The sequence below is a fragment of the Lithobates pipiens genome, unplaced genomic scaffold (assembly GCF_037356315.1).
Source record: "Lithobates pipiens isolate NorthernLeopardFrog02 unplaced genomic scaffold, aLitPip1_a1.2 Scaffold_8, whole genome shotgun sequence".
In the NCBI taxonomy this organism is placed as follows: Eukaryota; Metazoa; Chordata; class Amphibia; order Anura; family Ranidae; genus Lithobates; species Lithobates pipiens.
Genome location: NW_027507903.1, coordinates 434,407,229 through 434,422,354, shown reverse-complemented (window position 1 = coordinate 434,422,354; position 15,126 = coordinate 434,407,229). Strand labels below are relative to the sequence as shown.

General features: G+C 41.4%; 1 protein-coding gene across 4 annotated transcripts in view; it reads right to left on the bottom strand.

Moving 5' to 3' along the window:
• Nucleotides 1-3,263: 3,263 nt before the first annotated feature.
• LOC143964534 (E3 ubiquitin-protein ligase RNF213-like) overlaps nt 3,264-15,126 on the bottom strand; it is a 582,447-nt gene continuing 570,584 nt past the window's right edge. For all 4 annotated transcript variants that reach the window (XM_077474318.1, XM_077474320.1, XM_077474317.1 and 1 more), the window contains exons 64-67: nt 13,628-13,825; nt 13,137-13,226; nt 11,565-11,743; nt 3,264-4,875 (exon numbers count right to left, since the gene is read on the bottom strand). In XM_077474318.1, the coding sequence (XP_077330444.1) occupies nt 4,731-4,875; nt 11,565-11,743; nt 13,137-13,226; nt 13,628-13,825 (612 nt within the window). In that variant the 3' untranslated portion in view covers nt 3,264-4,730. The remainder of the gene's footprint in view (nt 4,876-11,564; nt 11,744-13,136; nt 13,227-13,627; nt 13,826-15,126) is intronic.

The following is a 15,126-nucleotide window of genomic DNA, read 5'->3' as shown; positions in this document are numbered from 1 at the left end:
CTAAAATCGCCGCCCAATAAAACACCTGCAAGTTCGGCAAAGCCAAGCCCCCGCACCTGACCGGCAGCTGCAGGGTAGCTCTAGCCAGTCTAGGGGCTCTGCCACTCCACAGAAAAGTGCTCAGATATCCCTCCAGCTCCCTAAAAAAAGAGCTAGGGAGCCACACCGGGCAGTTGCGGAACATGTACAAAAAGCGCGGGAGGAACATCATCTTGAAAATATTAATCCGACCCAGTAGGGACAGGGGTAAATCTTTCCACTTAACACAATGGTCCTTAAATTTCGCCACCAGGGGTTGAAGGTTAAGCCGGCGAAACGTCCGAGTCTCCCTCGCGACCAACACTCCCAGATATTTAAACTCTTCTACCCAAACCAGCGGGGACGGTGTCTGCACCGCCCTCGCCTGTGAGTCCAGAGGGAATAAGACAGACTTAGACCAATTGATCTGGATGCCCGAATATCTGCCAAACTCGGTGAAAATAGCTAGGGCAGCCTGCAGCGAGGCCCCCGCATCCTCCAGATACAACAGGGCATCATCTGCATAAAGCAATATTTTCTCCTCCAGAGGGCCCACACGAAGACCCTTAACCGCCACCGAGTCTCTAATTAAAATCGGCAAGGGCTCAAGGGCCAAAGCAAAAAGGCTGGGTGACAACGGGCACCCCTGCCTGGTGCCCCTCTGGAGGAGAAAAAAAATCGGAGAGGGTGTCATTTGTGCGAATCCTGGCCCTCGGACTCCCATAAAGCAACCGTAACCAACCTAGAAATTTAGGACCTAGCCCGAACCTCCGGAGCACTTCCCAGAGGTAGGCCCACTCCACCGAATCAAAAGCCTTCTCTGCGTCCAGAGAGGCTATGACTCGAGTGCCCATGTTGTGTGCATCATCTTTTAGAAGAGGTTTCCTTCTGGGATGACAGCCATGCAGATCAATTTGATGCAGTGTGTGGCGTATGGTCTGAGCATGGACAGGCTGACCCTCTGACCCTTCAATGTCTGCAGCAATGCTGGCAGCACTCATACACCTATTTCCCAAGTAATAAAAGGTTTCGGTGTAGCGCTTAAAGAGATACAAAGTCCATAAATATTATTATATGGTGTAATCTTCAAGTGAAGAAAAAATTAATCTGTGTCAGTCCAAAGAAGTGAGAAAAGGAGACCATCACCAGCACCCATCAACACTGACTCTTACCATCAGTGCATATTGTATATGCACATAGGACACATTCCTGGACAATCAAATTCCCCAATCTCCTCCTTATCCTGACTCAGCAATCCAATCCACAATATATTGTCAAGTGGCATGTACATGAATCTTAGCTCCACCACACTCCAACAGATATATTCCCAAATATGTTGGGATGCCCTGAGGACTGGAGTTGAGAAACACTGGTATAGGCAGAGGTTTCAGCAGGGAGCATCGATAATAATTTCAAAAACTGATTAGATAGGCACCTGAGCGACCACAAAACAGATGGCCATTAAACTATTATTTGGGAATATATCTGTTGGAGTGTGGTGGAGCTAAGATCTTTGTACGTGCCACTTGACGATATATTGTGGATTGGATTGCTGAGTCAGGATAAGGAGGAGATTGGGGAATTTGATTGTCCAGGAATGTGCCCTATGTGCATATACAATATGCACTGATGGTAAGAGTCAGTGTTGTTGGGTGCTGGTGATGGTCTCCTTTTCTCACTTCTTTGGACTGACATAGATTAATTTTTTCTTCACTTGAAGATTACACCATATAATAATATTTATGGACTTTGTATCTCTTTAAGCGCTACACTGAAACCTTTTATTACTTTGTATTGTGTCCAGCAATATTGTGTTAGCTGCTGCCTTCTTGTTCTTTTGCTACATAGTGCAACAATTTTTTTCTTTTTTACCTATTTCCCACGGACAACCTTTGGACATGACGCTGAGCACGTGCACTTCTTTGGTCCACCATGGCGAGACCTGTTCTGAGTGGAACCAGTCCTGTTAAACCGCTGTATGGTCTTGGCCACTGTGCTGCAGCTCAGTTTCAGGGTCCAGGCAATCTTCTTATAGCCTAGGTCACCTTTATGTAGAGCAACAATTCTTTTTTCAGATCCTGAGAGTTCTTTCCCATGAGGTGCCACGTTGACCTTCCAGTGACCAGTATGATAAGAGTGTGAGCGATAACACCAATTAAAAAAAGTACAAAATATTACAGTGCACGCATGCAAAAAAGACATTTACCTCCTGCAAGGCTATTTAAAACATAACATTTTCAAAAAACATTATCAAATAACCATGGGGTACTTTGTTACAGTAAGTGGGCTTAAGCACCCTATAGCAAATATACCAAATCCCCATATTTTTTGATTTTTTTTTTGAAAAATGTTAGGTGTTTTAAATAGCCTTGTAGGAGGTAAATGTATTTTTTGCATGTGTGCACTGTAATATTTTGTTCTGTTCTATGGTCTTATGGCTGCACCATCTTTAATTAATCTTTTAGGGTGTGCCCCCAAATATCTTGTTTAACACCAAATTTAATACACCCACTCCCCACTCATACCTGAGACCTTATAACACTAACGAGTCACATGACACCGGGGAGGGAAAATGGCCAATTGGGCCCAATTTGGACATTTTCACTTAGGGGTGTATTCACTTTTGTTGGCAGTGGTTTTTTAAATAAGGACACTTACCTTTCCTGGGCGCCTGTGATGTCCTTACCCGAAGCTGATCCATCCTTCGGCTCCCAGGTGCAGGCACCGGCATCTTACGTAAGGGTATCAGAAAGTGAAACCTTGCAGCTTCACAGCCTGGTTCCCTACGTCACGCTGCGTGTCTTGACTGGTCTCTGCTGTCTTTTGGGACCTATGTGTCTCCCAGAAGACAGCAGGGGGACAGAGAAGGGGCTGGATATGGCGTAGATCGCTGCGTATTCTGCAGCGATCTATCGCCAGAAGTGGGAGCAAATACCTGTATTTTACAGGTATCTAGTTCCCCCCCCCCATTTTTGGTGGAACTCTGCTTTAATAGCTGTGTGTTGAGTTATTTTGAGGGGGCAGTAAACTTACACTGTTATACAAGCTGTACACTCATTACTTTACATTGTAGCAAAGTGTCATTTCTTCAGTGTTCATTTCACATGAAAAGATATAATAAAATATTTACAAAAATGTGAGGGGTGTACTCACTTTTGTGAGATACTGTATATGAGATTTTTTATTTTCTCCATAAGTACCACTTAAATGACATGTCTGTTTCCTTTAAATAATACAACAAAACAAAGAATCTTTGCATTTATTGACAGTAACTGGAATTATACATGTTTTGTTGGCACAAAGCAATTTAAAGTAACATAGTATGCTAAAATGTAAAAAGTTATACTATTTGTCCTGTGAATAGCTAGGTCCCACCTTCATGTACCCAGTTCAGGTAGCCTGCTGGAGCGGTTTAATGACTTAACAATAAAATAGATAAACCTAGCACTTTCAAGTGTAAACCCTTCTATGCATAGCTATATATCAGCTACATGTGTAAACGTGGTGTGTAGATATGACAAATTTGTCATATTATGCCATCAGTATCAATTGCATGAAGCACAGTGCATATGTAAAACTGGAATTAGCCAGGAAATGTGTGAACAAATACTGAGGTTTCTTTGGTATGTGCAAAAAGCAATGGTAATGTTACAAGTGCAATAAACTGCAACAAGTTTCATATGATTCCTGGTTGGTTATTAAGGTTTACTGCACTATGAGCATTATCAAGGATTTTGCAAAATGTTTATGAACATGCTTAAACATGTTCTAGGAATAATTACGATGTATATGCCTATAGCCTTTCAATGGACTTTCTGGCTAAATCATAGTGGGTTCATAGTTTTACCCTTTCCCAGGAAATGTTCTGAACTTTATGAAACAGTAAAATACAAAAACCTTACTTTCAACTTAATAATAAAAAAAATTGGATATATTTTAGGAAAACCTGGTTTATAGGTCTTAGGAATGACAAGCACATAGCTTAATTTTACAAAACCATATTCAATGTTAGGTTCCAATTAGCCAGTAAAATATGTTTGTTCCTTGAAAAGTACAAAATTGTGCCGACTGCGGGTTTAGTTCTGGTCTGTAATTGGTAAGCATAGCATATCTTTATACCTGAGTTATTAAAAAAACAAAGACATAGAGCCAGGCTCTATTCATACAGCTTTACCGCTGCCACACTTGCCTTACCAGGCACTGGTAATTTGCAGCCTTCAGCTGTTAAAGAATGAAAATGTCCCTGCATTGTGAGGACACATTGGATGCCTTCAGCTTCTATTGTACTGCTGGCCGTCCATTGTTTTTATCTTTATAACTGAAGGACAGTGGCATGCACATGGGCAGTAAATAGAAAATGTAATCTAACCTAACACTATCTAATGCATAAACTACAGATGCTTTCTATATATCTAAAAGGCAGCACTAAACTCTAAATTGTAGACAAGCTTTAAGCTTGTTAAAATTCAAAATGGCAGCATTCTATTTTGCACTAATTTTAAGCTATTGGTCATTACTTCCTTTTTACCTAGTATATCACATACAACTATTACTGTATATTCTATTATGCATCCTGTGCATATCTAGACATCTATATATCTTTTTTTTTAACAAAACAAAACAAAAAAAAATACAAAATAGCCTGAGTTAGCAGTAGCAATAAAATGTCTTGGAATGCAGGACACAGACTTCATAGCCACGATTTTCCCTTTCTAAATACGATTCCATTTCTTAGTGGCAGTAACCTTCCACACTTCAATGCAGTGAGCTAGTGCAATTTGTTCGGGGAAGTCATTCTCCAGTTCTGGGAAGGAAACACCTTTATCATCGAGAAACGGACCCATCACTTCCTTTAAGCTGCAATCACAAATGTTATCATTAGTATCATTTGACGACAGAGAGGGATGGAGGGATATTATATTAATGCAGGGCTTGACGAATCTGGAAGCCAGCTAAAAAGTTAGGAGCCAGTTTTTTTTTTTAACTAACAAAGCTTACAGTTTGCGCAGCGCTTTACAATATGAGGGCAGACAGTACACTTACAATACAAATCAATACAGGAGGGATCAGAGGGCCCTGCTCGTTAGAGCTTACAATCTAGAAGCATGTAACATATTCCGGAAGGTGAACGTATCCTTTAACTCTTTCACAGCCAGAGACATTTTTTCATTTTTTGCACAACTTTATACAATCACTTAAAGCGGAGGTTCACACAAAAATTGAACCTCCACTTTTCTGAACCCTCCCCCGCCTCCGATGTCACATTTGGCACCTTTCAGGGGGGAGGGGGTGCAGATACCTGTCTAAGACAGGTATTTGCACCCACTTCCGGGCATAGACTCCCACTAAAATAGTGGTAATTCCAATTTTTTATGTCACATGATATTACCGCAAAAGTCTAGGAAACACAATAGTTCATTAAAAAACACATTAAAGGTTAATTTTAAATGCACAAAAACGCAATAAATAACCCAATTTTTTGGTAAAATATGAAAGCCGAGGTTGCACCCAATATGTCAAACCTTAGTATCCTATTTTTTTCATAAGCAACACTTTAAAAGCCAACTATAGGTCCTTAGGAGTAGGGTTAAGAAGGTCTAGTGCTAGAATTATTGCTCTCATTCCAGCATGTGTGGCAATATGTAACATGTTTTGCAATCAATGTTTTCAGGCGTAGGTACCCCTGTACATGCGTAAATGTGGGGGAGTGGGGGTCTCGCTGCTCCGGCGCTGTGATTCGCAATGACGTCACTCCCGCACATGCACAAGGAGCCGACATGAGCGGCATATCGCTGCGATCTGAGGCCTGCCCAGTGTGCCTGCATGCCGCTGTCTACGGTGCATGCGCCGTAGACAGCCGTGGCTATCTTTTTGTCAATATCTCCTAAACCGTATAGGTTTAGGAGATATTTCTTGGACCTACAGGTAAGCCTTAATCTAGGCTTACCTGTAGGTCAAAGTGGTTTGTAAGGGTTTACAACCACTTTAACTTATCCGGCCACACTGATTCATGAAGATAGCAATAGCATTTGGAATACGCATTTGAATATAAATACATGTCTGGATTGGGGAACTCTATACAACTGGTAAAAAATAACTAACATTCTGTATCAGGAAAGATAAGAAAAACAGGGGGATCTATAAAGGAAGGCCAGGGGGACTGCAAGGAAGATGAAATACGTTTTTTTGTACTCGCTGTAAAATCCTTTTCTTGGACCTGCAGGTTTCCCATGCCTGTGGTTGCCAGTTTGTCTCTAAAAAATTGAGGTGGAATGCTCCGACTTGGAATTATTACTTTGTTCTAATGACTTAGATAAACCCGCTTGTGATTTACGAGTATCTCTTGATGGAGTCCTTACCAAACCTGTCAAGCCTCAGACAGAAATGGCTGAGGGATATCCCGGTTCTCGACGATGATGACTGGGCCGATATTTGGGACTATCCATTCAAGCAACTTATTTCAATCAGAGACAGACTGGATCAAATCAAGATCTTGTATAGGCCCTACTTTACGCCTTATCACCTCCACAAACTTCTCCGGGCTACTGATAATGTTCTCATCAGATGGAGGGTTTATATAAGTGTTTTGGGATTGCTAGGCTATCTCGCAATACTGGCAGATGTTGACATTTTATTCATGCAGTGGCAGGCACCTCCCTTTCCCTTGTTCCAAGATTTGTTTGCTGGGTCTAGTGGAAGAAATAGTTCCCACCACAGCAGAAAGGACCCTTTTAGGTCTGCTCCTATTCTATGCCCAGAAAAGCAAGCAATTGCTTTGAACTGGAGAAAGCCCCCCCCCCCCACAGTCCAGTTCTGGCAACAATTGGTGAATTCCACCTTGCCCATGTACAAAGATACTTATGCCTTCAGCGGCTGTTTTAAAAAAAAATTATGGAGTATGAGCGAAATGGATAGGAAGTGCCACCACTGCTTCAATAGCAGATTCACTTTGATGCTGCTCTATTGTTTCCTGATGTTAGTTTCCTGCCCTGGAGGATAATCCTACACTTCTGAAAGCCACATATATCTCTAGGTGCTTGAGCTGCTGAAAGGTCATGGTATAGGGGACATCTGCTTTTTTTTCAGCACGAGCCATATACTCACACAAGCTGTACTTGTTAAGTGGTTTAGTTTAACCTTTTGCTTGGCACTCTGTACCTATATTTTCTTTTTCATGTGCAGAGTGGTGCACTCCTGAATGGTCTGCACTGCCTGCATAAGTGTTTTTGTGTCATAAACTGAAAATTTCAGAAAAAAAATAAATCCTTTTCTTGGGGATCATTGAGGGACACAGGATGTCATATACGATCTGGGTTACACTGCTACCAACAAAAGGATTGGAAACTAGAAAACAAAAAAAAAAAAAGTATGCAGGCAATCCCAGGGTAACCCCTTCTATTCCCAGAATGCCTCAGTTGTGTAGAACGTAGTACCAGAGCATGACTATAAATATAGAGGTGTGGAGCCCCATACCCCTCAAAGTACACCAAGAAAATGATTTTAAGGTGAGTATAAAAATACCATTTTTTTTTTTGTTCATTGAGGGTTACAGGAAGCTGTCCAGCTGAGGGGTAGGCAACAGAAAACTTTTGCTAACAGGCCCAATGTGAACAACCCGGGACTATGTTTACCTCAAGAGCCACTGAAAGGCTAATGTCTGAAACTGCCACTGGATGAGACCTTACACCCCTAGTAGGAAGATGACAAGATCCAGGTGGAAAAAGCATCGGAACTAAGCATGATGACTGAGACAAGAATTCTCAAACTAGAGAGAAATGTAAAACATTGGGGAAACCCTTAAAAAAAAAAAAAAAAAAAAAGACTATAGCAAGGAACTGGTGAATCTGATCAAACCAGGATATGGGACAGAAACAACAAATTTCCCAACAGGGAAACATGAGACACACAAAGAGGGAACACCTCTCTAAGGACTGGGAATGGATACAAAACTTAAAAATTCTTGGTAAAGGAAGACCAGTGCCATTCTAGGTTGAAGAAGTTTCAAAAGCAACCGCTTACATGGCCCCAAAGTCTAAGAAAAAAATGGGTGCATCACTGGAAGAGCTAACAGGACAGATATCCACCATGCCATTGCAATGACTATCCAAGGAAGAATTCTGAGAATGACTTAGAGATAACTCCAAGGTGTAAATGGTGGTTCCTGCACCTTCCAAAAGAACTAAATTTGATCCTATAGCGTCAGCATTACCAATAGGAAAGGTACATTAGAGCTTTCATCACGTGGAGTAGGCAGGAGGTTAAAAAGCAGATTTCCTCCCCAGCTAACAAGGAGGAATACATATCTGATAGACCTGAGACTAGAATCAACTCGGATGTAGACATAGCAGGAAGGCATCCCTGAGACAATCCTAGAGAACAACCTGCCTGAAAAAACTTGCTTATCCTGAAGCTTTGCAGAGTCACAAAACTAGAAGTGCCACTGTGTTCCCAGCATCAGAATCCATGGTGCAGGAGACTTATGATGACGATGAACATTTGCCTGGTTAAACCCAAGGAAGTGCGCCAGTAGGGCCTTTTCCACAAGCTGGCAAAACAGTGAAAGAAGAAGGGTCTACACCTTAAGGCACTATTTGTTACCGTTAAAGGATACTTACATCAGGAAATGGATTTGTTTAGCACGTTTCCCTACCTGCAGGCAAAATGTGCTGCTATTTAGCAGGTGTGTTGGATGCCACTAATTCTTAATGGCACCTCCACGCATCGAAAAACAATGCTCGCTTTCAGGTGCGCAAAAGCACATGTTGCCGCAACACCATGCGGTTCTGTGCGGCTGTGTTTTTTAAAATAGAGTCGGAGATGTTTTTTCCCACGATTCCCACAGGTACAGCAGCCCATTTAAATGAATGGACTATTGTGCCCATGCAAATGTGCCAGCACAGAACCACAAAGATGCGAACCTAGGCTTAAAGAAGTATTGTAGCTGCAGGTCAATCGAATCTGTAAAAGTAAGAACAACCTCTAATGGCCTAGTGGTTTCCCTGTTAAGGTGGGTCAGTGACAGATCCTCAGTGGTTATAAACCACTATTTTACACATTACTTCAAAAAGAGAACAAATTCAGTAGGCGCTCAGGGAGAGGTTAGGACCTCTGGGAGTGCTTCAAATCATCAGAGGAATACCTCAAAGAGTGGGTGCAATAGGAAAGTCTTTGCAGGCAGATCTTCCAGATATAGAGTATATACTACATCAAATAGAGCAGAAGTGGGCTCTTGCAATTTTGAGGTTATGGCAGAGGACTGTGATTCCTCAAAAACAATCTCATTAAAGAAAAAGTGAGGGGACCTGACTGAGTCAGAGATTTTAACTGCAGCCAGGCCCTGGCCTCTTTTAGGGGAAGATCAGAAATCGACTCTGTAAATTAAGGTGTTTGAGCATGCCAAGAGCTTCAGTGGGCAGTACCGTGAAGGGCTAGGTGAATTTGACCACAAAAGGCACAGAGTAAATACTCCTAGAATAATGTAGGGAGTGGGAACTGGGACTATCCATTACACTGGGACTCCCCCCTCTGTGTATAGACATAGACATGTTGCAACAATGTTTCAGTGATGCAACTAAGCTCAGTGTACAAGGCAAGGCCTTAATTACTCACAAAACCCAGAAAGCTGGGTCAGACGGTAGCCAGCGGATCAGATGGCCAAAGTTGAACAATGCCACTGTTGACAGGCAGAAGGCATCAAGTTCCACATGGCTCTTTGCAAGGCAGGAGCAACTGCAGGGCAATGCTACCTCAATTGCTGAATGGCGGGCAAGAGATCACAAAAGGTGTCCACGCAGCACTCCACCCAGCAAATTATGTTAGCTCTAACTTCCTCAGCATTAACCCCCTCTTTGGCAAAGCCAGCAGAGCAGAGGATTCAAAGACGTCTAGCAGTGCAAATAATGAGGTAGCCCTGGTGGTCAGTCCATGAGCCTAACAGAGTTTTCAGAGACAGGGCAAGTATAGGGCCTATGCCAATGTCTCTGGACCTGAATAGCATTCTGTAGCTCAGTTGTTTCCAGAACAGAGTCTGGAAATGGATTTTTGCAGTGCCCAGTGCCTGAAGGCTGCTTGCACCCTAGATCCAAATGTCCAGAAAGGCAGATCTGGATAGCTGTCAATGTAGAAACCAACGTATGCAGCAATGTATCAAGGAATCATGATTGAATAAATAATTGGAGAGAGAAATACACAAAAATGGTTAGACTTTTCTGAGCAGAGCTGAAGAAAAGTTGTGCATCCTAGGATTCTAGCAAAAAAATGGGAATAGGAGGGTTTATCCTGAACTGGTGTACAGGCTATGTTTTGCAACATCCAATCCCCCTGCAAGTGTCAATATAACCCTACAGTATGCCCCTCATTGGTTTAAAAACAAAGGATAGATGGTAGAACAAGACTGAAACATTCACTATACAAAACTAAAGTCAGACATACCAAATGACTGTGAAGAGATCAGATATTTCTATCTTAGAGCCTCTCGTGGCCGCCTGTTGCCAAAGTGGCTTGAGGTGTCTGCAACTCCAAAAAATGTGGAGGAAGGAACCGGGTTTGAGGCAGTCACGAAAGCACAGGGAAGATACAGTTGGGTAGATGGTGTGAAGCTTAGTGGGCGTCATGTACCATCTGGTATTCAATTTAATAGCAGTTTCATGGGTAGACATCGATTTTGAGTTCTTAAACATATTTTCTAACATTTCCTCCCACTCAGGAGGGGAGAACGTGAGATTTGTGTCTAGTTGCCATTTAGTCATTGGGTTAGTTTTATGTACTAGGAATGCTCTGTTCAGATATCTATATATGCGTGAGATAAGTTCAAACTGGTTATGCTGAACACGTGATGATAGTGAACCTCTACTCAAGTAGATGTGCAGTATTTGAAGATAACGGTAGTGCTCAGATGGCTCTATATTATATTCGGTGTGGAGTTGGGCAAATGATTTAGAGTGTGTGCCATCTTTGAAAGCTGCAAAAAAGATTAAGCCTTTGGAACTTCATGTGGCCATGCTGTCCTTATGATAGAAGGCTAGAGGAAAGTCGGGGTCTCCTATAAAAGGAGTAAAGAGGTGCCAGAGAGGAGGCTAATTTGAATTTAGCACGGTAGAGGGACCATAGATACAGGGACTGACCTGTGATATTGTTAAGAGGAGTTATATTACACACTCTATGGGAATACTGCGTGCATTTCAAAGCATAGCCAAGGGATATCTGCCACTGGGGCATGCCATGGAGCTGTCTGGGCGAGTCTGGCAGCCAGATAATAACGCCACAAGTGAGGGAGGCCTAAGCCTCCGAGAGGCTGGGGCCTGTACAATAAAGATTTATTAAATCTTGGGTGTTTGGCATGCCATACAAATTTATTTATATATTTTTGAATGGATTATATATAGCATTTAGAGACGTAGATGGGAAGCGTTCTAAAAAAAACAAACAATAACTTAGGCAAAATTGCACTGCCATAGATTTTAACCAGATCAGTTGACATCCCATGTCTAAGCAATATTAGACTTAAGAGAAAAAAAATATCCCAGCAAGAACCAAGAGTCACTTACGTCCAAGAAGGTCGGAATTCATCTGCACTTTGTGACTTCCTTAATTTCAACACAATCATCTCATGCAGCTCCAGAAGGAAACGGTTGGTGCCATTCTGCTCCAGGAACACATTAAGTGCACGTTTTCCCTCCTTGCCAAGTACCTGCTTGTATGCTTTGTCCACATTTTCAAATGGATCCTGAAACATTATCACAATATACTTGGTTACAGAGAATTTCATTTCCTTGATGTTCTGCAATTACTCCAGCCATTGCCAGTAGATGCAGGTTAGTGAAAGATCTCTTTGCACAGAAATGCTCATTGCCTACAAAAATGCATATTTATGTGACCTGCATCACCACTCATACCCATAGTGAACACACCTTTTTCTTCAATATGTCAAGCTCACTAATTCATTTGGTTTCTTCCTGTCAAAGGAAAACCAAAGATATGTGCAATCCTGGAATCCCCCCAGAAACCCTGGGCTGTGCCCGATTCTGTAGAAGTTGTCAGTAAATAGTGATGAAAATCGAATGTCTACAGATAATTTGTAATCTGAAATGACCAACGCTATCACAGCACCCATCATCACCCAATCATGTTGAACCGTGGTTTTATACAAGCTCCTCTATAGAGGCCATGATTTTAATCCTATCGGGACCAGACGTTTTCTTGTTTTGATTTAGCTGGAAAGAATATTTTGGATATTTCTATTAACTCCCCTGGCGGTATTCCCGAGTCTGACTCGGGGTGGAATTTTTATGCCAAAAGCGGTAACCCCGAGCCAGACTCAGGACCGCATCGCTGGATCCAGGAGGACGCTTACTTACCTTCTCCTCTGGATCCAGTGATGTCCCCGCGCTGTACGAGCGAGCCGTGTCTCGCTAGATTCATCACATCGCCGATCTCCATGCCCTGCGAGCGTTGCGACGCACGGGGACGGAGATCGGTGCCAAATTCAAAAAGTGAAACACGCAGTATACATACAGTATAATGTAATCTTACAGATTACATTGCTGTATGTAATTATTTCACATCCCCTTTGTCCCTAGTGGTCTGTCCAATGTCCTGCATGCAGTTTTATATAATAAAAACGGTTCTTTATGCCTGGAAACTGGAGATTGTCCATAGCAACCAAAACTGTCCCTTTACATCAAAAATTATTTTAGACCAGCTAGAAAACAGCGATAATAAATTAGAATCACTCGCAGAATTGAGCGATAGCGATTTGTGCGGAGATCCGTCATCAAATACTGAAAAGTAATGACAGCGACAATTCTGCAACTGAGCAAATTTCTGTGTTTTTTGTTTTGATTACATTCATTTTTATTATTGTTATATTATTATTTGGTACAATTATTTATAATTTATTATATTATAATTTATAATTTCATTTTTCAAACTTTATCATACCCAGGATGTCTGCTAGACTCTGGTTTGGACAGATATAAGTGAGTTATTCCTAAGAATTACAGGACTACAATAGAAAAACACCAAATTTTCTTGCAAAATAATGGTACCGATTTCAGCACCTAAAATCCGAAATTATCGTACCGCCAGGGAGGTTAAGAAAAAAGATATGAGCATCCTACCCTCTTTAGATGTAAAAGATGTTGTGACTTCAATGCTGTGAGAAGCTGCCAAAGAGCAATTGTGTTCTTCAAGTGACAGCGTTTCAGTGCCTACAAAAAAAAAATAAGACAAGTGGCATGTTTATTACATCAAATGTATTTATGGTGGTTTCAATTACATATTTAACAGCGGATTACATTTTTTTAGAGATATGGCCATTCTAAAAATAATATAATGCTAGGTTCAATGACCTATATAATAATTGTACTGTTGTAAAAAAAAAAAAAAAAAAAAAACTTTATTTTTCAGTTTTGAATATATTGGATAAAGATTATAACCGGTCTAGTTTGCATCACTATCTGGGTCCAAATGAGTAGACTACCCCTCACTTTGCTGTCACCAAGGTAGGAGGTGAGAACACATCTTTCCAACAGGTACCATGGGTGTAATAAAATCCTGTCAATTGAATTGGTCAACAGTACAAAAAGAAGTGTGACTTCAAAGAATCTACCTCGAGAACATGTGCGCTGCTCTGTTCTCCCATCTGTAAGACATCTTTCACATATTCTGTTAATGAAAGTTCTGGATCTCCTCCTGATGTTGCCAAAAATCCCAGTGAGATGTCCACAATGTTTAAGGCCTCACAGACATCACTGAATGCATTCAAGTCTTTGCTTATTGCATCTATTGCTGAGTTTGACAAAGAGCCCTAAAAGAACAGAAAATAAAATAATCTAAAAAATTGTATCACCCATTTAAGTTTAATTTCATTTTCACAAGCAAAGTAAAATTGTACCAGGGAGCATTGGAAAAAAATATCCTACTATTGAACAATCCCTCTTTTCCACGACAGGAACATCTACTTTCTACATTCTACTTATTACTAATTATTATTATGACTGTGCCAACTTGCAACCCATCCTTTGCAATACTGGTCTTCTAATGTGACTGTTCATGGAAAATAGACCGTATTGTACAGTATGGTGGACAAAGGTGGGCATACAGAGGAGGCAGAGAGTTAATAATGATATGGGCAATCACAATACTGCTGGTGTCTATATGGATGCCATGTATCACAAGTGTGAGTAATCTGAGTAATTCAGTACAGGCCATAATCATTTTGGTTAAGAAAATCAAGGCAGAACATTGACACACGGGGAGATTTACTAAAACTGGTGCACTCAGAATCTGGTGCAGCTGTGCATGGTAGCCTATCAACTTCTAACTTCAGCTTATTCAATTAACCTTAGAAAATAACATTTGGAAGCCGCTTCGTTACTATGCAGAGCTGCACCAGATTTTGCACCCTCCAGTTTTAGTAAATGACACTCACATTGTCTAGGCGTGGTAAATGTCAACACTCCTTTGGTGTCAGAGAAGAAAGGTAGATGTGTTATTATCCGTCACACGCATTAAGAAAATATGATATGAATTTGAGTATTGTTATATCTGGCAGAAGTGTTTAAAAGCCACATTTCACCAGTGGAAGAAAGCCTGCTCTCATTCCCTAACCAAAAATGTTTTTATAAATTTGTTTTAGATAGGGTAAGGAAAGCATTACGCATATCTAAACTCAAAAACAAAAATATAATGTATTGCAGCTTGCTAGTCCTTAGATGTGGTGGCTGCATTAGTTTTATTTATTTTTTCACCTGGTAACCTTGCACATAGCAAACTTCCTGTCTCTGGATGACTATTGCTCATCCCTCCGCTGTATGTATGGAAGGAGCCATGATTGTCGCCTAGGCTGGATTCCATGTCTGCCTTCATCACCTCCTGTGCTGTTTGAGACAGCAAAAATAGGATTTTTTTGTACTCACCGTAAAATCCTTTTCTCTGTAATTCACCGACCGACACAGTTCCTCTCTTAGCCATTGGGTTGTTTACCTCACATCTAGGAGAATACTAGGCAAAAAGTTGTAATACAACACTCAGAACTCTCAGTTCTGCCCAGGGGGCGGTCCCTTAGGTATAAACCCTCCTGTCTGCCAGCAGACCTCAGTACATCAA